The sequence below is a fragment of the Callithrix jacchus genome, chromosome 2 (genome assembly GCF_049354715.1).
Source record: "Callithrix jacchus isolate 240 chromosome 2, calJac240_pri, whole genome shotgun sequence".
NCBI lineage: Eukaryota > Metazoa > Chordata > Mammalia > Primates > Cebidae > Callithrix > Callithrix jacchus.
This window is the reverse complement of record NC_133503.1, coordinates 90,052,546-90,080,092: the sequence shown is the minus strand read 5'-3', so window position 1 is coordinate 90,080,092 and position 27,547 is coordinate 90,052,546. Positions and strand designations below refer to the sequence as shown.

At 35.6% G+C, this 27,547-nt stretch overlaps 1 protein-coding gene across 5 annotated transcripts in view; it reads left to right on the top strand.

The window, feature by feature from the left end:
- The window catches only part of HSD17B4 (hydroxysteroid 17-beta dehydrogenase 4), a 92,551-nt gene extending 67,841 nt beyond the window's left edge, over window positions 1–24,710 (top strand). For 3 of the 5 annotated variants that reach the window (XM_008991633.5, XM_008991634.5, XM_002744721.6), the window contains exons 18-24: window positions 7,636–7,705; window positions 8,305–8,411; window positions 9,505–9,591; window positions 12,670–12,756; window positions 14,020–14,158; window positions 19,129–19,256; window positions 24,285–24,710. In XM_008991633.5, coding sequence (XP_008989881.2) covers window positions 7,636–7,705; window positions 8,305–8,411; window positions 9,505–9,591; window positions 12,670–12,756; window positions 14,020–14,158; window positions 19,129–19,256; window positions 24,285–24,374 — 708 coding nt within the window. In that variant the 3' untranslated portion in view covers window positions 24,375–24,710. Of the gene's footprint in view, window positions 1–7,635; window positions 7,706–8,304; window positions 8,412–9,504; window positions 9,592–12,669; window positions 12,757–14,019; window positions 14,159–19,128; window positions 19,257–22,667; window positions 22,735–24,284 lie in introns of all 5 variants that reach the window. The other 2 variants (XM_035291032.3, XM_017969723.4) reach the window with 2 other exon arrangements.
- Window positions 24,711–27,547: the final 2,837 nt, after the last annotated feature.

Here is a 27,547-nt window from a genome sequence, read left to right as displayed (position 1 = left end):
AAACTTGCCCATTAAAGGGAGAGCTGGCTTTGAATCCAGATCTGTCTGTTACCAAATGCCGTGATCTAGCATGTGTTTGACAGTTTCCTGTTGAGGCCTTGAAATGTGTCTTTCTTTCATTTGTATATAACATCATGATATATATTTCCTAGCATTTTATTATATAAAGTGCTTTTAAAAAATTATTTATTTCTCTTAGCATCTCATATAGGATCTTTCAAGTAATTAGTATTCAATAATTGTTTATTTGATTTCATTATATTAAGAAGAAATGTAAAAGAAAGAATATTGAGTCATTGAGAAAGTGAATAATCTATAGAACCATTATATGGAGTGATGGGAAAGGGAAAGAGCTTGTTGGAATTATGCAAAGCATATTAAAAAGAAAATGATATTTTTCTTATGAATTATAGAAAATGTTATATTTCTATAAATAAAACTTGTTAAAAATAATAAATAATTTAAAAGTAAAAAATCAGTAATTTTTGAAAGATGTGGCTTTTTTTATGTATTTATTTATTTTTAATTTTTTTTTTTAAATTTTTTATTGCATTTTAGGTTTTGGGGTACATGAGCAGAGCATGCAAGACAGTTGCGTAGGTACACACATGGCAGGGTGTTTTGCTTCCTTTCTCCCCTTCACCCACATTTGGCATTTCTCCCCAGGTTATCCCTCCCCACCTCCCCCTCCCACTGACCCTCCCCTTTTCCCCCCAGTAGACCCCAGTGTTTAGTACTCCCCTCCCTGTGTCCATGTGTTCTCATTTTTCATCACCCGCCTATGAGTGAGAATATGCGGTGTTTCATTTTCTGTTCTTGTGTCAGTTTGCTGAGGATGATGTTCTCCAGATTCATCCATGTCCCTACAAACGACACAAACTCATCATTTCTGATTGCTGCATAATATTCCATGGTGTATATGTGCCACATTTTTCCAATCCAGTCTATTATCAATGGGCATTTGGGTTGATTCCAGGTCTTTGCTATTGTAAACAGTGCTGCAATGAACATTCGTGTACATGTGTCCTTATAGTAGAAAGATTTATAGTCTTTTGGATATATACCCAGTAATGGGATTGCTGGGTCAAATGGAATTTCTATTTCTAAGGCCTTGAGGAATCGCCACGCTGTCTTCCACAATGGTTGAACTAATTTACACTCCCACCAGCAGTGTAAAAGTGTTCCTTTTTCTCCACATCCTCTCCAGCATCTGTCGTCTCCAGATTTTTTAATGATTGCCATTCTAACTGGCGTGAGATGGTATCTCAATGTGGTTTTGATTTGCATCTCTCTGATGACCAGTGACGATGAGCATTTTATCATATGATTGTTGGCCTCATATATGTCTTCTTTCGTAAAGTGTCTGTTCATATCCTTTTCCCACTTTTGAATGGGCTTGTTTGTTTTTTTCCTGTAAATCTGTTTGAGTTCTTTGTAAATTCTGGATATCAGCCCGTTGTCAGATGGGTAAACTGCAAAAATTTTTTCCCATTCTGTTGGTTGCCAATTCACTCTAGTGACTGTTTCTTTTGCTGTGCAGAAGCTGTGGAGTTTCATTAGGTCCCATTTGTCTATTTTGGCTTTTGTTGCCAATGCTTTTGGTGTTTTGTTCATGAAGTCCTTGCCTACTCCTATGTCCTGGATAGTTTTGCCTAGATTTCCTTCTAGGGTTTTTATTGTGCCAGGTCTTATGTTTAAGTCTTTAATCCATCTGGAGTTAATTTTAGTGTAAGGTGTCAGGAAGGGGTCCAGTTTCTACTTTCTGCACATGGCTAGCCAGTTTTCCCAACACCATTTGTTAAACAGGGAATCCTTTCCCCATTGCTTGTTTTTGTCAGGTTTATCAAAGATTGTATAGTTGTAGATATGTTGTGTTGCCTCCGGTGCCTCTGTTTTGTTCCATTGGTCTATATCTCTGTTTTAGTACCAGTACCATGCTGTTTTGATTACTGTAGCCTTGTAATATAGTTTGAAATTCGGTAGTGTGATGCCTCCCGCTGTGTTCTTTTTGCTTAGAATTGACTTGGCAATGCGGGCTCTCTTTTGGTTCCATATGAAGTTCATGGTGGTTTTTTCCAGTTCTGTGAAGAAAGTCAATGGTAGCTTGATGGGGATAGCGTTGATTCTGTAAATTACTTTGGGCAGTATAGCCATTTTCACGATATTGATTCTTCCTAACCATGAACATGGAATGTTTCTCCATCTGTTTGTGTCCTCTCTGATTTCATTGAGCAGTGGTTTGTAGTTCTCCTTGAAGAGGTCCCTTACGTTCCCTGTGAGTTGTATTCCAAGGTATTTTATTCTTTTTGTAGCAATTGCGAATGGCAGTTCGTTCTTGATTTGGCTTTCCTTAAGTCTATTATTGGTGTAGACGAATGCTTGTGATTTTTGCACATTGATTTTATATCCTGAGACTTTGCTGAAGTTGCTTATCAGTTTCAGGAGTTTTTGGGCTGAGGCGATGGGGTCTTCTAGGTATACTATCATGTCGTCTGCAAATAGAGACAATTTGGCTTCCACCTTTCCTATTTGAATACCCTTTATTTCTTTTTCTTGCCTGATTGCTCTGGCTAGAACTTCCGGTACTATATTGAATAGGAGTGGTGAGAGAGGGCATCCTTGTCTAGTGCCGGATTTCAAAGGGAATGCTTCCAGTTTTTGCCCATTCAGTATGATATTGGCTGTTGGTTTGTCATAAATAGCTTTTATTACTTTGAGATACGTTCCATCGATACCGAGTTTATTGAGGGTTTTTAGCATAAAGCGCTGTTGAATTTTGTCAAATGCCTTCTCTGCATCAATTGAGATAATCATGTGGTTTTTGTTTTTGGTTCTGTTTATGTGGTGAATTACGTTGATAGACTTGCGTATGTGGAACCAGCCTTGCATCCCCGGGATGAATCCTACTTGATCATGATGAATAAGTTTTTTGATTTGCTGTTGCAATCGGCTTGCCAATATTTTATTGAAGATTTTTCATCTATGTTCATCATGGATATTGGCCTGAAGTTTTCTTTTCTTGTTGGGTCTCTGCCGGGTTTTGGTATCAGGATGATGTTGGTCTCGTAAAATGATTTGGGAAGGATTCCCTCTTTTTGGATTATTTGGAATAGTTTTAGAAGGAATGGTACCAGCTCCTCTTTGTGTGTCTGGTAGAATTCGGCTGTGAACCCGTCTGGACCTGGGCTTTTTTTGTGTGGTAGGCTCTTAATTGCTGCCTCGAATTCTGACCTTGTTGTTAGTCTATTCATAGTTTCAGCTTCCTCCTGGTTTAGGCTTGGGAGGACACAGGAGTCCAGGAATTTATCCATTTCTTCCAGGTTTACTAGTTTATGTGCATAGAGTTGTTTGTAATATTCTCTGATGATGGTTTGAATTTCTGTGGAATCTGTGGTGATTTCCCCTTTATCATTTTTTATTGCATCTATTTGGTTGTTCTCTCTTTTCTTTTTAATCAATCTGGCTAGTGGTCTGTCTATTTTGTTGATCTTTTCAAAAAAACCAGCTCTTGGATTTATTGATTTTTTGAAGGGTTTTTCGTGTCTCAGTCTCCTTCAATTCAGCTCTGATCTTAGTTATTTCTTGTCTTCTGCTGGGTTTTGAGTTTTTTTGATCTTGCTCCTCTAGCTCTTTCAATTTTGACGATAGGGTGTCTATTTTGCATCTCTCCATTTTCCTCATATGGGCACTTATTGCTATATACCTTCCTCTAGAGACTGCTTTAAATGTGTCCCAGAGATTCTGGCACGTTGTGTCTTCGTTCTCATTGGTTTCAAAGAACTTCTTTATTTCTGTCTTCATTTCATTGTTTACCCAGTCAACATTCAAGAGCCAGTTGTTCAGTTTCCATGAAGCTGTGTGGTTCTGGGTTGGTTTCTGAATTCTGAGTTCTAACTTGATTGCACTATGTCTGAGAGGCTGTTTGTTATGATTTCAGTTGTTTTGCATTTGCTGAGCAGTGCTTTACTTCCAATTATGTGGTCAATTTTAGAGTAGGTGTGATGTGGTGCTGAGAAGAATGTATATTCTGTGGATTTGGGGTGGAGAGTTCTGTAAATGTCTATCAGGTTTGCTTGCTCCAGGTCTGAGTTCAAGCCCTGGATATCCTTGTTGATTTTCTGTCTGGTTGATCTGTCTAATATTGACAGTGGAGTGTTAGAGTCTCCCACTATTATTGTGTGGGAGTCTAAGTCTCTTTGTAAGTCGTTAAGAACTTGCCTTATGTATCTGGGTGCTCCTGCTTTGGGTCCATATATGTTTAGGATCGTTAGCTCTTCTTGTTGTATCGATCCTTTTACCATTATGTAATGGCCTTCTTTGTCTCTTTTGATCTTTGTTGCTTTAAAGTCTATTTTATCAGAGATGAGAATTGCAACTCCTGCTTTTTTTTGCTCTCCATTTGCTTGGTAAATCTTCCTCCATCCCTTTATTTTGAGCCTTTGTGTATCCTTGCATGTGAGATTGGTTTCCTGGATACTGCACACTGATGGGTTTTGGATTTTTATCCAATTTGCCAGTCTGTGTCTTTTGATTGGTGCATTTAGTCCATTGACATTTAGGGTTAATATTGTTATGTGTGAATTTGATCCTGCCATTTTGATGCTAGCTGGCTGTTTTGCCCGTTAGTTGTTGTAGATTCTTCATTATGTTGATGCTCTTTAGCATTTAGTGTGATTTTGGAATGGCTGGTACTGGTTGTTCCTTTCTATGTGTAGTGCCTCTTTTAGGAGCTCTCGTAAAGCAGGCCTGGTGGTGACAAAATGTCTGAGTACTTGCTTGTTCGCAAAGGATTTTATTTTTCCTTCACGTATGAAGCTCGGTTTGGCTGGATATGAAATTCTGGGTTGAAAGTTCTTTTCTTTAAGAATGTTGAATATTGGCCCCCACTCTCTTCTGGCTTGTAAGTGTTTCTGCCGAGAGATCTGCTGTGAGTCTGATGGGCTTCCCTTTGTTGGTGGCCCGACCTTTCTCTCTGGCTCCCCTTAGTATTTTTTCCTTTATTTCAACCTTGTTGAATCTGACGATTATGTGCCTTGGGGTTGCTCTTCTTGTGGAATATTTTTGTGGTGTTCTCTGTGTTTCCTGCATTTGAGTGTTGGCCTGTCTTGCTAGGTCTGGGAAATTTTCCTGGATGATGTCCTGAAGAGTATTTTCCAGCTTGGATTCATTCTCTTCGTCACATTCTGGTACACCTATCTAACGTAGGTTAGGTCTTTTCACATAGTCCCACATTTCTTGGAGACTTTGTTCATTCCTTTTTGCGCTTTTTTCTCTAATCTTGGTTTCTCATTTTATTTCATTGAGTTGATCTTCAACTTCAGATATTCTTTCTTCTGCTTGGTCAATTTGGCTATTGAAACTTGTGCATGCTTCGCGAAGTTCTCGTATTGTGTTTTTCAGCTCCTTTAATTCATTCATATTCCTCTCTAAGTTATCCATTCTTGTTATCATTTTCTCAAATCTTTTTTCATATCTTTTTTCAAGTTCCTTAGTTTCTTTGCATTGATTTAATACATATTCTTTTAGCTCACAAAAGTTTCTCATTATCCACCTTCTGAAGTCTAATTCCGTCATTTCATCACAGTCATTCTCCATCCAGCTTTGTTCCCTTGCTGGTGAGGAGTTTTGGTCCTTTCTAGGAGGCGAGGTGTTCTGGTTTCGGGTGTTTTCCTCCTTTTTTCGCTGGTTTCTTCCCGTCTTTGTGGATTTATCCACTTGTCGTCTGCGTAGTTGCTGACTTTTCGATTGGGTCTCTGAGTGGACACCCAGATTGTTGATGAAGTATTTCTGTTACTTGGTTTTCCTTCTACCAGTCTAGCCCCTTCGCTGTACGACTGCTGAGGTCCACTCCAGGCCCTGCTTGTCTGGGGTGCACCTATAGCAGCTGCGGAACAGTGAGGGATGCTACCAGTTTCTTTTTCTGCTATCTTTGTCCCAGGATGATGCCTGCCAAATGTCAGTCTTTTGGATATAGAGGGGTCAGGGAGCTGCTTGAGGAGACAGTCTGTACTTTATAGGAGCTCAATTGCTGAGCTGTGAGCTCTGTTGTTCATTCAGGGGTGTTAGGCTGCTGTATTTGATTCTGCTGCAACAGAGCTCATTAAAAAAACCCTTTTTTTTTCTCAAATGCTCTGTCTTGGGGGGTTTGGGCTTTATTTTTGGATGTCCATTGAGGTGTCCTGCCCAGCTAGGAGGCAGTCTAGTCACTGTTTGCCTGCTGAGGCTCTGCCCTGCTGTTGTGTGGTTCACCCTGTTGCTGCAGGCTCTGCTCTTCTGCTGCGGTCTCCGCCACGGGCTATGCCCTGCGGCGGAGTCTCTCTGTTGTAGAGGGTTGCCTCGGCAATGGCAGGGTGCATCAGCAGTGGGCGTGTATCTCAGTAGGGGCGGGTTGCCTCGGTAATGGTGGACGCCCCTCCCCCACAGAGTGTCTCAGGGACCGTCTGCATGGGGAGCGTTTGGAATCGTGGTTTTGTCCGTCCCACTGGGCTACCCCAAACGCTGTGTCCCTGCAATCCCCTGGGCTGGCCCACTGTCTAAGTCCTGTTCAGTCTCAAGTCCAGCCCTCTCAAGTCTCAGGTTGCCGGTTCAACAGGGCACCCGGACAAGCGCGCCCTGTGGGGAGCGCTGGGTAGGGCCGGCCGCCGCCATCCCGGCTGCCGGCTTCGCCAGGCGGTACCTCTGCCTGGTGTCCCGCGTCTCCTTTATACTTGGGAATTTCCCCGTTCCGTGGGCAACATAGATCAGTCTGGAAATGCAGCTGTGACTCACCTCTCCGCGGATTCACCGAGAGCTTCCGACATGGCTATTTTTTACACATTTCAGTAGTCTTTGGAAAACATCACAGCAATTAATGAAAAAGGGAAGAAGTCTTGAGGCTGACCTAAACGGGTCAAGTTTACAATTTTATTAAATATACTTACTATTAGTTCTTTGGTGAATTTCTTCCTTTCAGTGCTGGTAAGTGCTCTCTAACTTGGAAGAATGTATCATTTAAATGCCAGTAAGTATGGTGACTTTTTCCCTATTGTTATCCAGGCCTTGCTGCTAATCCTCCCTTACCTAAGTAAACTAGTGATATGGAAATCTAGACTCAGCAAAACTTTTATCATAATAGCAACCTATCAGTTCAGTCAGTTTTCCTGCAGGGTGAGCTAATGTTCAGGATATAGTGTACCAGTAGAATGAAAGATGGTGAGAAGTCTTTGATGTTTCTATGTCTGATATTGCCTTTGAAGCTTCAATTTAAAACAACCCAGTAAGAAAGTTGGCATAAATTTTGCTTGCTTAGAATAGACTATAAACATTTACCTTATCTGTGTATAAATGGGAGTAAATTGATTGACTTCTTTTTGTGACTTTCTCTTTAGGCAGTAGTAACAGTGTTTTAACCCGGTATAATTCTTGGCTTTTCTCTCTACATTTTTTTTCCCCTCCCATTGATTTTAGTGACAAGTGTTAAAAAACATTTAATTATAGGTGATCTTTATCGTTAAAAATAATTATTTTTAAGATCAGAACCTCAGGTACATTACGATGCAGTGCTTATACAATAACCAGCCATGTTTCTTATTTTTCATTTAATGTATTCTAAGAAAACACTGAGTTCTAGTTATGTTTGTAATGCTTTCTCCACAGGCTGCTTTGTACCGCCTCAGTGGAGACTGGAATCCCTTACACATTGATCCTAACTTTGCTAGCCTAGCAGGTGAGTTGCTGATAATATGTATCAAAGAAAAATATTAGCTATTTAACTAACTAAATAATGTAAAGACACTACTACTTATGACTGGTAGTTTGAGTAACATTTAAAAATGTTAGTTATTACATTTATGCAAAGGATATGGCAAGGTAGGAAATGTATTCAGAAAATAGTGCGCTTGAAATTCAGATTATGATGGAGGGAATTTTCTTCTAGTGCAAGGTCTACGATAGGACCATGAGGGTGTCTGAGTTATCACAAAGGACAAGGTCCTTGGAGAGAGAGCAAGAAACTGAAAGGTTAGGGAAAGATCATCTGCCTACGCGGATATTGAGAGTACCCTGGATGATTTCATGGTCAGAACCAAAACTAAACAATTCTGTTTCCAGATATCTCACATTCTTTTCCTGTTTTTTTTCTTTCTTTCTTTTATAATTTTTTCCCTTGAAATACTCCTTAAAAAATACCTTCTGTGTTTCTTTAAATAGATGATATAATTCATGCTAATGCAGTTTAAAGACATTTTTAACGTCCTGAATTAACCATACTTGATTTTTAAACTTTAAAGGTGCCTGTGTCTAACTCAGTGTTCTGTCTTTTCCCAGGTTTTGACAAGCCCATATTACATGGATTATGTACATTTGGATTTTCTGCCAGGCATGTTTTACGGCACTTTGCGGATAATGATGTGTCAAGATTCAAGGCAATTAAGGTAAATGTATATTATTACATAATTTGAATATTAATTCCACTATCTTTAGAGAAGAAAAGGGGTTTTAGTGATATAATTTAAAATAGGTATTGTACTACAGCAATTACATTTTTATTATTTTATTGACCTGACAGTCAGCACACTGTCTTTTTGTAGCTATAAATAGCTCTGTTGCACATGCACCAGGAAGGATGCACAGTTGTAATTTTAACAGATTAACTGGGTTGCTTCATAAATTAATTAGGTACATATACATATCAGCACATATGCCTTGAAACCTAAAGATTTATTTTTTTAAAAACTTTTATAATTTGCCTTAATTTAATTAAAAATGTTAAGTGGCTGATCTGAAGTCTAATAAGCATACATCTCTAGCAATATGATGACTGCATATTGTTTTAAATCTGTACTTTTTAGTTGATTTCAAATTTTTGTCCATTATAAATAACGAGAAAAAAATCCATGCTGACATTATTTTTGTGCAAGTTTAAGCCAAAAGATGTACACTGAAAAAGTTTAAGGCATTATCAAATAGCTCCAAAAGCTTTTAATTTATCCCCCATGCACCAGTGAAAATGCATTTTCTGATGTATTGCCTTTGATAGCACTGATAACTCTCATGCTTTTTATTTTATTACAGCTATTTTTTGTTATCCAATAATATATATGCAGAGAAAATAATACAGAAACTTATGAATAAAGAGTGGAATTATTTTTCCCTGTATACCCACCCTAGGCCTCAGTCCTCAGACTTAATTTGTACCACTTTTAATTATTTCTTTAAGTTGTTCTGGTGGTACCTATATAATTCTACCTAATATAATCATTGTTTTATTTCTTGATTTGTCAAGGAAAAAAACACTATTTTTTTATTCCATACTTTGAAAGATAAAGAATTAGCTTACTTATACTAGTTACATCTTTATTCTACTAATTGTATCATATTATATTTAGGTCTTTATGAGTTTAAATATCTTTAAACCTCCATTTCTTTCTTTTGTACTCTTTAACTTCCTTTCCAATTTTTTTTTTCTTCCACAAGTAAACCAGTTTCATTTTAAAACATTTTTAACCCTACAACTCTTTTTTAAAGGCTCGTTTTGCAAAACCAGTATATCCAGGACAAACTCTACAAACTGAGATGTGGAAGGAAGGAAACAGAATTCATTTTCAAACCAAGGTATGAATTTTGCTTTGCCACCCTCTCACATGCTTTATCTTTGTGTTCCATCTTAGCATTTTTTTGGGGGTGGGGTATTATTATGGATTTGAGACAAAACCTAGAAAGTTTCTTTTTAAGTAATGGGAAATTTTAATTAAAAATAAGAAACATCTTGTCTGGCGTTTTCAAAATTTTTATCAGGCAACACTTAAAAAAATAAAATAGAAGTGTTTTGCACCTTGTGTTTTATTTTCTCTTTTCTTTTCAACTAAATTGGTACTTACCTATGTAGCAGTGGCACAGTTATTCTGAAAACTCAACCAACCATTTCTTTTTGGCTCAACCAGTCAACCAAATCATTGTCAAAAATATCATCTTAAAAAATTTAGGCCAGGCATGGTGGCTTACACCTGTAATCCCAGCCCTTTGGGAAGCCAAGTTTGGGGGAGCACAAGGTCAGGAGTTTGATACCAGCCTGGCCAATATGGTGAAACCTTGTTTCTACTAAAAATACAAAAAAAAATTAGCTGGGCATGGTGGTGCATGCCTGTAATCCCAGCTACTTGAGAGGCTGAGGGAGAAGAATTGCTTGAACCTGGGAAGCAGAGGTTGCAGTGAGCTGAGGTCACAACACTGCACTCCAAGCCCGGGCGACAAAGTAAGACTCTGTTTCAAAAAAAAAGGCATGACTTAAAAAAAAAATTAAAGGCATTGTACAAATATGCAATGAAAACATGACAGCAATCTATTTGACTCATTAATGAAGGATCTTGCAATATGATAAAACATGTTCAAAAGACAATTAGAACAAATGTTTATATGGTCCAACACAAAAGGCATTCTAAAGTAATTTTGCAATGTTAGAGACAAAAATTTTACTTTCCTACAGGAAAGTAAAATCTTATCCTTTATGATTTTTCTCCGGACAGAAATCATATGCATCTTTATTATACAAAAATCCACAAATTAACAAGTTTTATCACAGAGTCCTGGCCTAACGAATAGTAGATGACAAGCCAAATAAAGGTATATCTCTCTGTAGGGTGAGGTTTTTGGGGTGAGGCTGTTAGCAATGCTCCAGTAAAATACTAAAAGGACATGTAATCATTGTTTTATTTGCAATTAATTAAAAGACAGTTTTTGTTAACAGAGTTGACCAGGCTAATACATTTTGGCCTCATCATTTCATGCTATATAGAGCATTTTAAACAACTCCAACAATAATAGTAACGGCTTCTACTTACTGAGAACTTGTAAACTGGCAATAGTATTTTCTTTAATATGCATAATAAGTCTGCATGTAAATATAAGAAAATCTAGATTCCAAAGAAAATCTAATCTAGGTGTCCTAAATAACTTGCTCATAGTCACACAGCAAGTAGCTGAGCTGGGATAGAAACCCGATCAGCATGGCTTCAGGGCTTTGATCACAGGCCCTAAATGTCTTTTCTGTATTGTGTTTTCTTTCACAAATAGATAACTTTGCAAAATTCTTCTTACTTCTGCTGGTTGCAATATCATTTTCCTGCTCAATCTGTACATATTGTTTATTTTACTTTACAAATTCCTCCTGTCCTTTAGACTTAAGTGCAAGCTCCACTTTCTCTTAGAGGCAGGCTGTTACTACTACTTCCTACTTTTCTACCCATACATACATTCACACTGGTGTTCTCTGAAAGCCTCTACAGCTAATATATGTGCCACATATTTTGGAGCCTTCTCATTTTCTGATTTGTTTCATATGAGTAAGTTTTGCTTTTTGATTAAGATTATGAACTCTAACAGTGTTGAGGACCATGATATTTTCCTGCAATTCTCGTGATGAGTAGTATGTAAATAATTTCTATGGATACAAACTTGAAGGGCTGAGAAATGATTAAATGTCTGAATATAATATATTCTTGCCATTTTGTTAAATTCTAAGTGTGCCATCTTATCTTTCCAGCATATTTGCTATATTTTTCCTCAGAGCTGATAGATACTGTTTTTCTATTAGTTTTAGTACTCCTTCTCTCCCTTTCTCCTTTTCTCACTTTCTCCCTTCCTTCCTCCATTCCTCTTTTCCTTTCTTAGGAATTCCTCTTTTCCTTTCCTTCTTAATATACAAGAAACATTTTAAGCCAGTGTTTTAAAATGATTTGGTTGACTTGGTAACAAAGTAATTTACTAAAGTGCATTTTGTCCATTAATGATATCTTTCCATGCTTTTCAATGTATATAATTTGAAGTAAAACGAACAAATTACTTGAAAGATCTTTTGTTTTCTCCAAAATATGATGGGATGTAGTCAAGAGAAGATCTTCTTGATTGTTAAAAATCAAAGTTTTAATAAATGCTACCTTAAACTTTAGAAATTTATCCTATACATTTGTAGCAATATCATAATTTGTATGAAAGAATAGCCATTGGAATAATTTGAAATGAAGGATGAGGAATTTGAATTTGAGTTTCTTTAATGACTATTTTGATCAAAGCCTATTTAGGCATTTAATTTATGCTGTGTATACTTCTTTTTGAAATAAGACCTGGAATTACTACTTAAAAACACTATTACTGTTAGTTCCTAGCCAATTTTATTCTATATTAGCAGACAAAATGTACTTTGAGTATCATTACCTCATGTGGCTATTGTTCTATGCCTTTTACTATTTGTAAGGATTCAGCATAGACTGAATTCTATTTATAAGAGTTCATCCCCTGACTACCCTCCTGCAAAGCAAACAAACAAACAAACAAAAAAAAAAAACAAAATACCAAGGCCCAGGCTTTATCCCAGCCTATTTATATTGGAATTTTGGGAGATGGGACTTCATTCTTATATATATATGAGAATGAAAAAAATATATATATATATATATATTTTAAAGGGCTCCAATTTATTCTAAAGCCAGGGCTAGTATCAGTTATATTAAATCAGAAAGCCTTTGTGTTTATTCATTTTGACATTTACTTGATATATCAGCCTTTTATTTGGATTATTAAATTCTTTTTCATATGAGGCAAACATAAATTTCTTTTAAATGTACTGTTTCACAGTGAAATTGCACTTCCATTGTAATTCAGAATAAACTTTTTTTTTTCCCTTTTCCTTCTAAGGTCCAAGGAACTGGAGACATTGTCCTTTCAAATGCATATGTGGATCTTGCACCAACATCTGATATTTCAGCTAAGATACCCTCTGAAGTAGGTTATAAAAATTAGTGTCCGAGCCACTTTCTCATTAAGAATTTCAGTTAAGGTGACTTTAAGAATGGTTAGGCTACTTTAGAAAATTAACAAACAGGAAACTATTCTTAATTTTTGAAGTGAAAGTTTTTCAAACTTTGATCAATGTTTCAAAACATTGATTCAGAACTACTTGGAATAAAAGGAATACTCTGGCAATTTGTTTTGCAGGATACTGGGATATATTTCAAGAGAACATGATTTTCTAGTTTTAGAGTAAATAGATCAGTTGTTTAATCAGAATCTTAAGCAAACAACAATTTGGAGAAAAGTAGATTAAAAACTTGAATATCCTGTACTTTTTCTTGATTTAAAGATTTGTATAAAGCTTTGTATGCAAATATATAAACAAATAGTATATATAACTTATTAAAATATTGTATTATTATTTATTAGCATGCTGAGACTTTTGATAAAAATGTTTATATTCTATCTCTGAAATACTAACTTTGTAATGTTGAGGTTTTCATACCCATGATCTTGAATTGTCTATTATAAACCACATAGGTGACTGAAAATTAAAGTCCCTTAAGAATAATCTAAGGAAAAAAACTTAGGCCGGACTCAGTGGCTCATGCCTGTAATCCCAGACCTATGGGAGGCTGAAGTGGGCAGATCACTTGAGATCAGGAGTTCAAGACAGCCTGGCAAACATGATGAAAACCAGTCTCTACTAAAAATACAAAAATTAGCCAGGTTTGGTGGCAGGCTCCTGTAATTCCAGCTATGCGAGAAGCTGAGGCAGGAGAATTGCTTGAACCCAGGAGGTGGAGTTGCAGTGAGCTGAGATTGTGCACTCTAGCTTGGGCAACAAAACAAGACAAAAAAAAAAAAACCCCAAAAACTTAAGAAGTTTTAGAGTTGTAAAGAAATTCAGACTTCATGTAATTTAGTCCCATTTTATAAATAAAAACATGAGACCATAGAAGTTGATTAATTTCATCAGGATCTTCCTGCAGTTAGCTGAAACATAGGTTGTCCAGTTCCTATTTTTCTTTTAAAATACTATTTCTGAAATTTAATAAAAGTAAAATCTTCTTATTAAGAGGACTGAGGTTCTGAGTGACATATATAAATATAAAGAAATTATATAAGACACATTGTTTGAAAAAACTGTAACTGTGCAGTTTTTAAAAAATCACTTTTTTTCCATATATTTTGTAATCACTTTTCTCCTTGAGTTATTTTTAAAGAACTTAAAAAATTTTTTTTTGTTGTTAGGGCGGGGAGCTTCAGAGTACCCTTGTGTTTGAGGAAATAGGACGCCGCCTAAAGGATGTTGGGCATGAGGTGGTGAAGAAAGTAAATGCTGTGTTTGAGTGGCATATAACTAAAGGCGGAAATGTTGGAGCTAAGTGGAGTAAGTTATAGCCGTGATTTTATTATTTTCTAAGGTGACTTTTAGTTAATAAAGTATCTTTTTAACAATTAAAGACCTTTGAAGGTAGGTAAATCTTACCTTTTCAGGTAAGTTGCTTTTTCCCCCATGTGGGAATGAACAGGTTTGGGAATGCCCAAATGTGTATGTGTGTGTAGGATACAGGGAATCAGTTGAAATGAAAATACCTGCTTTAAGATTTCATCGTAATCCTTGAAAGTAGTTTAAACAGTAATCTTGGCTATATGCATCTTTATCTATCTAATCTTTAGCTTCTTAAACATAAGGCAAATTGATCAATTCAAAATGAAGTATTTTTAAGTCATTATATTTGACAGTTATAAAATTATTTTCTTAATATCAAAATAGTAGTTTGTATTATCTTAATCATCAGTATAAAATTACTATTTTCTTGCTGTATACAGAGTGTAATCAAAGGTACTTGTTTTAGTCTAGGGAAATTATCTATTAGAGTTCTGTGCACTCAATATAAAACATCTTGCTGCAGAAAGAAAGCAGTCATATTTCTTTTTCACTAATATGGAGGTCCAAATGGACCCTGGTACCATTTTGTAAAGAAAGAGAAATTAGAGGATAAAAAGAGCCAAGAAAAAATATTCTATCAGATCTTTTGTGTCTGCTGTATAACTCACATCCTTAATCATGGCACAAATTTTATTTATAGAATATTCTAAAATAATAGAATATTCCTCATTTTGGAAAATAAAGGAAATACACCTTTATTTTCCTAGAGATTCTTCAATTAGTTTGAAAAGATGAAAATGGATAGGAGATAGAGAAGTCTCTCAATTCCTTTTCAACAGTCTGTTGCTTGCCACAGTTTTCTTACTGTATTTTGAGGATTTATAATTATATGTTTTCTCTTATTTGACCTTGGGCTTAACCCTGAGAAAGGGCTGCAGTTTGTCTATTTCTAGCTTCTAATATGGTCTATAACATACAATAACTAGCCTGACTCTGTACATGTTGAATGAGTGCTAAAAGCCATGTACAAAGCATAGTTTTAGAAAATAGTATGGCTCCCTTTTTAACAAAAGGTTCTGAAATTGATACTGTACCTTCTATTAAAATAATAGGTTTGTTGTATGGATAGTGATGTTTATTTTTTATTTAGTATGAGTGAAATCAGTATAATATGATAATGAAACAATAAGTAACAAATATTTTATAGTATTTATTGCTAATTATTTCTAAAACTAGCAGAAGTTGTTGTAGTAAACCCTTTGAAAACTATTTTATTGTTCTAAGCAACAGTAAAAATGCAGAGAAAATGAAAGATGATATAAAGGCATAAGGAAGAAAAAGAATCAGAGGATTTATGTGGCCTACAGTACAGTCTCCTTCTGAAAATTAAAACATAGTTATTCTTATCTGAAACTCCAGAAACCAAAAAGCTCTAGAAATGAACAGTTTTTTTCTCATAACTGCTGGTGAAGCCTGACTTGAACTTACATGATGCTGTCGATTGTCACCTAGTGTGAGGTAGTCAAGTAAAGAAGTAATATACTTGTTTCTAGAGTGTTGCATAATATGTAATACATGTTTTATGCATTATATTTCTTTCCTAAAATCTGATTCCCAATTTCAAAACCCAGCCTGAAACAATCCATTCAGATAAGGAATTGTGGACCTGTACATGTACATAAATAATTCTTATAGAGCACAAGTGATAAGAGACATGGAAAAGGGTGCTCTGCTTTCAGAGAATGGGAGGATTATGTCATTCATTAAACATTTGAATATGTGTCAAGTTCTCTGTTATGTGGAAACTACAAATATGAATAGACAGGACGCCTTTTTTTTTAAATCCATAGGAATAATTATTTAGAGGCAGTGTGTCAGGAAAGCTGAAATACTGGGGTTGAGGAAACAAAGGTTGTTGCATTGCAGAGTAAAGGGAAGGAAGACCTCAATTAAGGAAATGGTAATAAAGGACAGGAGAGGGCCAATGTAGAACTATTGCTAAGATTGAATTGACTAACTTAGCTACTGATTATGTCTAAAAAACAACAGGAATGAGAGAGTCAAAACTAATGCTGTGGTTTTGAGCACGTGTGCTTGAGGATGTTGGCTCCATTACTAGAAGTAAGAAACAGGTAGAGGAGGGAGGTTTGGGAGAGAAGATGATTAAGTTGTGACCAAAACTATAGCCAACCAAGATCTGGACTAAATTGTGGGCACTGTGGACCTGGAATTTAGGAGTAACTTCATAACTGGAGGCAGAGAGTTGGAAACCATATTTGAGGAATTTGTAATTGGAATTAAGAACGTTAGCTTCACCACCTTGCTTCATGACATGCAGGAAGAAAATGGAAGGAAAATCTTTGCTGGTCCTGAAGGATTATCTGCTCTTCCTGTTCACTTTATAGAACAGCGGTTCTAATATTTCCATTTGTCTGTAAACAAGATGAATATCATAGAATTTGGCCCACAGGTTTTAAATATGTAATTTATTGGTATTCTAGGCACAGGCAGTCCTATAGTTTCAAATAGGAATCTATTGTCTGTATGTATCCAATACCTGTAAAATAATATTACTGAAACTTTTTACAAAGATTTATTTCCATGTGCTAAATACAATGTTGCCGAGCAAAATCTGTTTTGTTTTTTTTAGGGTGATAATCTAAGCTGTGTTTGTCATCGAGCAGTTTGATTGTTATCCTTCTGAATTTAAATTTGGTTTCCTTTCACATATATGTAATCTTTTCCATTATAGGAACATAAGTGGAATTTACATTTAGATAGCAAGGTGGTACAAATACTATGGATTTTTGTTTGAATATTATTTGTTAAATAATAAAATAACTCAAGTTTAAAAAAGTCCTATAATTAATTTCATAGAATTAAGTCTGCATATCTGTACTAAATCCAAGCCTCCGTTATGTACTGTATATGTACTATATGACAATGTGACTGGATGAGGATGTTCTTTAAATGTTAGAGCTTAGCTATTTTTAATCCTAGACATTTGTCACAATATATAAGAATATACAGAGGTTTGAGAACTAGCATTCTTTTGATACCAGAATTATTAATTCTTGAGGATACCATGTGATTATTAAAACCTGTGAGCTCCTGGGTTGGTGCTCATCTAGCAGTCAAACCAGATTGCTGCTTATGTCTCTCAACTTGGATATAAACTAAATATCAAGGGTGTTGGTTCCAAATTTTGGATTTGGATTGAAGTGAGTGTCTCATTCAATTATAGAAAAGCCTTGAAAGATATTATTTGGAAAGAAATATGTTCTCCATTTAGAAGTGGGGTCCTGTTTGTTGGAGACATATCTGCCTCAGGGTCACTCTCTATTCCCTAAGTAACACTGACTGCTTCTTCTCTGACTTACTGACTGCAGCTCCTGGCTGCATGCTCATGTACATTTATCTTCAAAAGTACACACAAATGCACAACATTATTTAAAACAATTCTGACTTTTTATCTTCTGTGTGTTATTCATCTTAGTAACATCATTTTGTAATTTTTTTGTTTGAAACAATTTCAGAGTTATGGAAAATTTGCAAAAATACTATAGAGAACTTTTGTCTGTCTTTCATCCAGTTTTGTCAAATTGTTAAAGTTTGATCCCATCTTCTTTACTAATTTTTTCCTTCATATGTGTTTTTTTCTTCTGAAGCATTTAAGAGTAACTTGCAGACAAGATGTCCCTTTATGCCTAAGAGAGTATCCTAGTAGCATTTTCTAAGAACAAAGACATTCTCTTAACTAGTCACACAACAATGATCAGTATCAGGAGATAAACATTGATACAGTATATTAGGTAATCCAATCCACAGATCTTGTTACTATTTCAACATTGTCCCAATAATATCCTTTATAGCAAACATTGTCCCAATAATGTCCTTTATTATTAAAATGAAGAAAGAAAAAGAATTGATCAAGGTCCAATCTGGGATTGTACGTTACATTTGGTTCTTAGATCTGTAGTCTGCTCTAATCTGGAGGAGTTCCTCAGTCTTTGCTTTTCCTGATTTTGAGATATTTGAAGACTGCAGACCAATTATTTTATAGCATGTTTCTTAGTTTGTTTTTAATTGATTTTTTTATGACTAGTTTTAGTTTATGAACTTTTGGCAGAATAACACAAAAGTGGTGTGCTCTTGGTGTGACTTTTTTTTAACCTTAATTTTTAGCCTGAATTTTTTTATTTGTGTTTGTTACTATTAATATATATATTTTATATATATATTTGGAGGGTAGATATCCTTCTTTCATGTGCTTTTCCATTTAATAAATATTCCTAAGTACTTTCTCTTCAAGGAAGTATAGGGGATACAAAGACAAAACGTGTTTGTGCCAGCAAAGACCTTCTAATATTAAGGGAAGGAGGCATAAACAAAAACAGTTCCTTCTTTCTCCTGTAGTAGCCCTTTGTGATTTGTAAAGTATATATCCTAATAAGAGCCTCAGGGGTCTCCAAGTTTTCAAATGTCATATTCTCATTTCAAATGCCAAGTTACCTCACCCCTTCCTTATTAAATGCTTAAAGTATAACTGAAATTGTTATGGACCCTTTCAGAAGCTTAATTACATAAATACAGAGTGTAAAATCAACAGTAAGATGGCTATAATGAATTCTGCCACTAAGAGAAAATTAATACAATCTATTTCTTCACTTCTGCAATAAGATTAGATGTGATCTTGTAGGTATCTGTAAACTTAAGGTGATGGTGGTGGTTGGAGACCGTGACCTGAGCCATTACAGAATTTGAAGTTCCACCTCTTCACCTCAAATTTCTGTATTCTTGTATTTCTATATTTTGCTTTTTTCTAAATGACAAATAATGTATAATCGATCGATAGAATAAGTGTAGAATAAACGCCGTATTAACTTGGAAACATTTGACTTGGTTTATTTTACCCTTATTTTGTGGAGAGAAAAAGATACACATTGGTTTCTTCCTATTTTTTCCAGCTATTGACCTGAAAAGTGGCTCTGGAAAAGTGTACCAAGGCCCTGCAAAAGGTGCTGCCGATACAACAATCATACTTTCAGATGAAGATTTCATGGAGGTGGTCCTGGGCAGGCTTGACCCTCAGAAGGTAATGTTCTCAGATGTTCATTATTCATTGTTTTATTGCTTCTTCTTTGACAGGTGCACTTTTTGAGCTGACTCCCAAAGTCTGATTTATAAGACAGGTTTCTTAGAACTCTGAAGATGACACAGTTGATACTGATATTCTGGTTGACAGATCCTGTATTTCTTTTTTAATGGAGTTTCAGCTGACACTTTTTAAGACTGATTTTTTTGGGGGGGGTGGTGAAATTTCTCTTCAGGATGCAGTATAATAATGTAGAACCCACATCTAGATTTTTAAATAATATTCTGTTGTGTGTTCAAAGGTGAAAAACCACATATTAGTAGATACTACATAAAATTAGACATTCCCAATATATAAAATTAAGAAATCATTGAATATTGAAAATAGAATATTTTAACATAATAGCTAATGTCTTACTTAAGGTGAATCTTAGAGGCATTTCAGTGGAAAATCATGATTAAGACAAGAGTGCCTTCTGTGACCATTGTTTAGTTAATATTATTCTGAAACTTTTGGCCAGTCCACAAATACACAAAATTAAAGTAAATATACAAAATTTTATCAAGTAAAGTAATTAATGTGGCAATTAGCATGGAGGAGAAAAATTTATTTTCATTTTGTGATTATGTAGCTGGAAATCCCAAGAGAACTAACTTTTAGTTAGAATGAAGGCGTTCAAACAAGTGGATGAGTGCAGTTATTAAAAAATAGCTTTTGCATAGGAGTAGTTTAAATAAATGAGGAAATATTTAGTTTTCTTGTATAGAAAAACTAAAAGGGACTGTAAATAGTATAGTAGGTAAAAAGTAGTCTTTGGCATCCGATAAAATCTAAATTTGAATCTTGGCTCTGTCACTTCATCCAGAACTTTAATTTTCTTATTTGTAAAATGAGTATAATAATTGTAATGTTTACAAAGGCTTGTTGTAAGAACTAAACCCAGTAATATGTACGAAGAGCTTAGTATAGTGCTTGGCAATGCAGTGAACCCTCTGTTAATTTCTTTCCAGGAATTTATTTAGTACCTACTTTGATTCAGGTTCTAGGTATTGGCTGAATTGTGACAAAACCCTACTGAATTGTGACAAAACTCTTCCTTTTAGTGTACTAATGCAAAGGAAATAAAATCTCAAGTTACAGAAGAATAAGGCAGAATAGAGTGTTAGAGCAATGACTGGCAAACTTTTTCTGCAGAGGGTTACATAGTAAATATTTTTGACTTTGTGGGCAAGATAGTCTCTCTGTTGCAGCTCTTCAGCTTTGCCATTGTAGCCTTAAAGTAGCCATAGAGAATATGTGAACAATGGAGTGTGACTGTGTTCCAGTAAAACTTTATTTACAGAAACAGACAGCCGAGTAGATCTGGTTCTCTGGCTGTTGTTTGCCAACCCTTGGGTTAGAGTGTGACAGGACAGGGGAACTATTTTAAATAGGGTTGTTTAAAGTCCTGATGGGGGTTTTCTAAGATACCTGAAATGCCTGCTAGAGACTTGAACAGAGTACCAGAATGAGTCATCAGGCTGAGGGAACAACTAGTTCAAAGGCCACCGTGGGAGGAACTTGGCACCACTTAGCCTTCTCTGAGCTCCGTAGTGATAGAACTACCCCTTGACTTAACCAGTCTAATGGGAAATTTTACCAGCATGTCAAACTTACTGTGACCAAAATAGAACTTGTGATTTATTTTTCTCCCGTCTCTTCCTTCTTAATCAGTGGCACCATCATCTGTCTACCCAGATCAGTAAGCCCAGAAATGTAAAAATTATCTTAGATTCCTTCTGCCCTTCTGTATCCTTTTCATCCTTACTTCTCTCTGATCTTTCTTCGTAATATATCTTGAATTCATCTTCTCTCCCTCTCTAGGGATATCACTGTGATCCTAGCCTCTGTTATCTCTCACCTGTCTTACTTCTTCCTGGCTTGTCTCTCCTATTCAGTCTGTTGTTCTCTACCCAGGAGCCAGAGTATTCCTTTAAAAATGTAAATCAGATTATTTATGTATATTAGTCATCTCTACTACGGTCATTAATTGCTGGTTCATATTTATCATCACACTTGATAAAATCTCCAAGATTCCTTTTGCATGTGTATAAAATCCAAGCTACCTGGTACCGTGTTGTATGTGATGTTTCTTTCCCTTGCTCATTTTTCTGGCTTCATCCCATGCCACTTGCCTCATCAGCTGCAATGGTAATTCTAGTTATTTTGTCCTTCCTCTCAGTTCCTTCCCATCAGCTTTTACTCCCTCAATGTCTATGCATTTGCCTTTGCTGGAATTTCTCCTCCTAGCTGTTTGCATGGCTGGCTTCATTTCATCCAAAGTAGTTTCTTCCTGCTATATTCTAACAGCTTCCTGTTTTCTCTTTCATTGCATTTATAACAGGCTTTAATTATTTGTTTGCATTTTACTTTTTGATTCCTCTAGTTTAATGTTAGCTCTGTGAGAACAGGTACAGATATTCAGCCTAGCCTAGAATATTGCCTAGTATGCTGTAGACATTCAGTTAATACTTGGGTAGATTAAAGCAAGTATAGAAGTAAGGAATGAAGGCTCAATAACAGTAGATTAGGCTATATAGAAATTAGAAACTTCTGCATGTCAGACTCTAGTATATTTCCATAAATCAAGGGAATAAATAAAATGATAATATATAGCATATTGATATTATTAATATAGAAAAAATTCTGGAAAGCACTACAACCTCAATAGAAAAAGTGAACAAAAGATATGGAACGGTAATTAATGACATGAATAGAAATGACTGACACACAAGAGAAAAAAGATTTTTCCCAGTATCCAAAAATGCAAATTAAAGCATGTTATTTTTGCCTCATATTTTCAAAGTGTAAGAAAATACTATTTTTACAGTTGGGATAAGATAATTCATATGCAGCTGGAGGGAATATAAAATTGGTATAGGCCAGGCACAGTGTCTCATGCCTGTAATTCCAGCACTTTGGGAGGCCGAGGCTGGAGGATTGCTTGAGTCCAAGAGTTTGAGCCTAGGCAACATAGAGAGACCCTGTCTCTACCAAAAAAAAAAAAAAAAAATTTAAATTAGGCTGGTGTGGTGGTACACACTTGCAGTCCCAGCTACCTGGGGGTTGAGGTAGGAGGATCACTTGAGCTGGGAGGTTTAGGCTACAGTGAGCTGTGATCATGCTGGGTGTAGCCTGGGTGACAGAACAAGACCCTGTCTCAGTCAGTCAATCGATAGTTGGTATAGTCTTTCTGGAAAGCACAGTGCTTCCAGACCTTCTTCCTTTATGGCAATTTATAGTCTTACTACTTTTTGCATGGCACTCCTAGGCCAAACCATCTACCCAACAGTTGTATTTATAAAGCAGTTTGAAACAATTAGTTTCTTTGTGTTTGACCATTATAACTGTATTTTCCTCCAAAATTTACAGTATTCCCCAGTGCCCCTGAGAGTTTGCTGTGATGTCAGGTGCATGGCAGAGAAGAGTTGGGAAACTGGTAATTTGGGTATATGGTTAAGAACTTTAAGAAATAAGAAAATAGAAGGAAAGATTTATGTACAAAATTCTTCTCAAAAATAACTATTTAAAATGGATATTTTTACTTAAAGTTATTAGATGTTCTTGTTTTAGGTTATAAATTCGTTTCACAGTTTAGTACTTAGCAGCCTGTCTAAGGGTCTAAGTACTGACTCCTTCCCTGCATGAATTGCTGATCATTGTTTTGTTTGTTTGTTTGTTTTTGTAACTGCATAGTGGAAAAAATCTTAGTTTTGAAATCCTGGTCTCTTGTTTGAATGCATTTGATCATGACTGAATGAGCTCTCTCTCAGTATTTCTGGAATAAAAAGTTGTTGCCTTTTCTCCAGTTCATGAGGGTTTGCTTCTGAGACTAAGTGCTGCGAGTTAACAAATATTGTTAACAAGCGTTGCTGAGCAGAGACCTCAGTTTAAGCCCTAGCCCTACTTCTTGCTGACTTTGTAGACTTGAGCAGATTATTTAATAAGCTGTCTGAAATTCAGTTTCTCATATGTCAACTGGGGTAACAACTGCTGATGTGCCCACTTCAAATTGCCAGCTGTGATTCTTAAGTGAGATTATATTTGTGGAGCTGCTTTATAATGCTAAGTGTATAAAATACCACTATTTTCTCCATTTAGCTAGAAATCTAGAGGCTTTTTCACTTCATATTTTATGTAAGCTATAAAAACTTATTTTTTATTACTTTTATTTTACTAACAGGGAATTTGCACTGAAGGAGAGTTTAAGCAACTTGCACAAGTTTCTGTATCAGGTTAGCTACAGAAGTGGTACAGGAACCCTTCATTTTTTAACACACCAGCTTTTGCTTGGTAATAATGATGAAGTGAGACTCCCTATCACATGTCAAACTACTAAGCTAAGCACTGTAAACATTATTTTATTTAACTCACACAATAGAGTTGTGTTATATAGGTACTGTTGTCATGCCTTTTATATATGAGAAGATTGAAGTTCAAAGAGGCTAAGCATCTAAGCATTTGCTCTAGCTCACCTTGCTGTTAAGGGGCAAAGCCTGGATTTTAACTCAGGCATTCTGAAGCTGTAGCTATGATCTATTTACTATTGTGTTATATTCTTTAATTTGTCATTACATGGCTTTCTAGTTCATGAAAATATAAATATTTTAAATCTGCTTTTGAAAGTTCAGAATTGAATATTATTATGAGGAATACAGTATCGCCTTTTATTAATATGGTCTCAAATTCATATGTAAGAATATAAAGTAAAGCCAGAAATGTAGGTTGAAACAGAACTCCCAGATCTGTGAGTTCAGATGAATTATTGTGTAGTATTCTAAAATACATAGGAATCATTTTTTCTTTTTTCCTTAGATATCTTAAAAATACATGCTATGTATAGTTATTAAATTGTCATTGTGAAATAAAAGTTGCCTTTGTTGTCTAGAATTATTAACTCAATTGTATTCAGCCTGAATAATGATCTTAAAAAATTAATAAACTATAACATGCTAATGGTTGGCACTCTTTTCCCTCCTCTCCTTGCAGGCATTCTTTAGTGGCAGACTGAAGGCCAAAGGGAACATCATGCTGAGCCAGAAACTTCAGATGATTCTTAAAGACTATGCCAAGCTCTGAAGGGCATACTGCACTATTAATAAAAATGGAATAATTACTCACTTCACCCAAATATACTTGATTATTCTGCAAAAGTGATTAGACCTAAGATGCAGGGGAAATTGCTTAACATTTTCAGATATGAGATAACTTTTCAGATTTTCATTTTCTACTAATTTTTCATGTATCATTATTTTTACAAGAAACTCTATATAAGATAGCACGTAATTATCCTTCTGTTCTTAGATCTGTATCTTCATAATAAAAAAATTTCACCCAAATCCAGTTTCTTTAGAATTTGCAATAGCATTGATAAGTTGAAAGGAAAATTAAATCAATAAAGGCCTTTAATACTTTTTTTTGTGATTTTCTGTTTTTATTTTTTTTATTTATTGATACTCCAGTTTTTATGTGAATTTCCATGTGTATGCACTCATTTTTCACACTTTGTTCTGATAGTATTCTGTTTTAAAGCAAGAGAAAGTTCTTTGTGTTTCAAAATAGTTTTCTTTCTTCTCCCCTTCTGTTTGCTGGAAATTCTTTACTACATATAATGTTTATTAATCTACCAAGTATAGCTCTCTTGAATAATCAGCAGTCTCAAATAAAAAAGATGGTCAGTAGCAAGTACTGCCACGTCACTATTTTCCTCAACATTTAGCTTGGATGAAGTGTGCTGTGAGATGCTCTTTGGATGAGTTGTCTGCAGAGGTGACCAGCAAGTGGGATGCTAAGGTCAGGGATGGAGTAAATTTCAATCATGTAACACAGCTGAGGAGAATATGTGTGGGTGGCTAGTACAGCTGAGTTTCCCAGGAAGCTGACTTTGAGATGGAGATTCCTGTACGGGAAGTTGATTTGGGAGTGCTTTTAAAAGCAGCACCTGCCAGGGGAAGCAAAGGAAGCAGGACTGGGCAGACAGGGACATTAGGCTGTGGTTGCTGTTATCATAGGCCTTGAACGATCTTTTGGGGAACTCCGAAGCTGGCATGGCCATTCAGAATTGTCCTGAGGCAACTAGTCATTGGTTATGACCTGCTCTGCAGTGGGGTCATGACCTTAGTCAAAGTGGCAGGGCAATTCCTGTAGTTGGCTTACCTAGCAATTGGGGTAATATGTCTTTAAAAAAATTTTTTTTTAAATCCTTAAACTTTTAAGTTCAGAGGTACATGTGCAGGATGTGCTGGTTTGTTACATAGGTAAACATGTGCCATGGTGGTTTGCTGCACAGCTCATACCATCACCTAGTATTAAGCCCAGGATCCATTAGCTTATTCTTCCTGATGCTCTCCCTCTTCCCACCTTCACCCACCCCAACACTCCCACTGTATGTTGTTCCCCACCATATGTTCATATTCAGCTTTTTAATAAGTGAAAACAACAGTATTTGGTTTTCTGTTCTTGTGTTAGTTTGCTAAGAATAATGGCCTCTAGCTCCATCCATGTCCTGCAAAGGACATGATCTCATTCTTTTTTATGGCTGCATGGTATTCCATGGTGTACCACATTTTGTTTATCCAGTCTATCATAACATGGGCATTTGGGTTTATTCCATGTCTTTGCTATTGTGAATAGTGCTGCAGTGAACATTTGTGTACGTGTACCTTTATAATAGAATGATTTATATTCCTTTGGGTAAATACTCAATAATGGATTGCTGGGTCAAATGGTATTTCTGCTTCTAAGTCTTTGAGGAATTTACACACTGTCTTCCACTATGGTTGAATTAATTTACACTCCCCCAACTGTACAAAAGCATTCCTATTTCTTCACAGCATTACCAGCGTCTGTTGTTTCTTGCCTTTTTAATAATCACCATTCTGACTTACATGAGATGGTGTCTCATTGTGGTTTTGATTTGCATTTCTCTAATGATAAGTGATGGTGTTGAGGTTTGTTTTTCATGTTTGCTGGCCACATATATGTCTTCTTTTGAGAAGTGTCTGTTCACGTCCTTTGACCACTTTTTAATGGGGTTGTTTGTTTTTTTCTTGTACATTTGTTTGTGTTCCTTGTAGACTCTGGATATTAGCCCATTGTCAGATGGATAGATTGCAAAATTTTTCTCCCATTCTGTAGGGTGTCTATTCACTTAATTGTAGTTTCTTTTGCTGTGCAGAAACTCTTAAGTTTAATCAGATTCCATTTGCCTTTTTTTGCATTTGTTGCAATTGCTTTTGGCATTTTTGTCATGAAATCTTTGCCTATGTCTGTGCCTTGTATGGTATTACCTAGATTTTCTTCTAGAGTTTATGGTTTTGGATTTTTACATTTATGTCTTTAATCTATCTTGAGTTAATTTTTGTGTAAGGTGTAAGGAAGGAGTCCAATTTCAAATTTCTGCATGTGGCTAACCAGCACTCCTAGCATCATTTATTAAACCTATTAGGGAATCTTTATTCCATTGCTTGTTTTTGTCAAGTTGGATGAGGATCAGATGGTTGTAGGTTTGCAGTCTTCTTATTTCTGAGTTTTCTATTCAGTTCCATTGGTTGGTGTGTCTGTTCTTGTAACAGTACCATGCTGAGGAATATATCTTTCAATCCCGAACCAGGGCTTTGTAGAACTCAGCACAACACTTTATTTGAGGAAACAAGAATGTAGATTCAGGGATCGGGGAGAAGGTTTCAGAAATTTGGAATTGCAATACTCAGAAGAGTGATGGAACATAGTAGAAGACCTCAATATGTTAACTGATTTTAATGAGTGAACAAGATAAGTAGTAGGCATAGAAACAAATTATATTTCTGGCAATTATGCCTTTTTCTCATGAACTGTATACTATCTGAAAATTTAATTCATAGTGATCTGTTATGCCAACTGAATTAAAAAGAACAATGGCAATATTTTCATTGTTGGTCTATTGTACTAAATAGTTGTTTTTGATCAGCTTGGAAAAACTTAGTGTCCAATAGAAATAGCATTTTAAAATAAATACCACCATACATTAATGAAAGTGTTGATTATATACACTAGATACTTAAAATGTAAGGAAGTTATGATTTAATTATCTTACACATCTCTGTCAATAATAATCATCAGAGAACTACTCATATCAAGATTTGGTAACTTATTAGTCATGCTCCTTAACCCTTCTGTAATATTTAATATTGTCAAATGCCCCATTCTCCTTAATTCTTCTTCCCTTTCAATGAGAAATATATTAACTTCTTTTTTTTTTTATTGCACTTTAA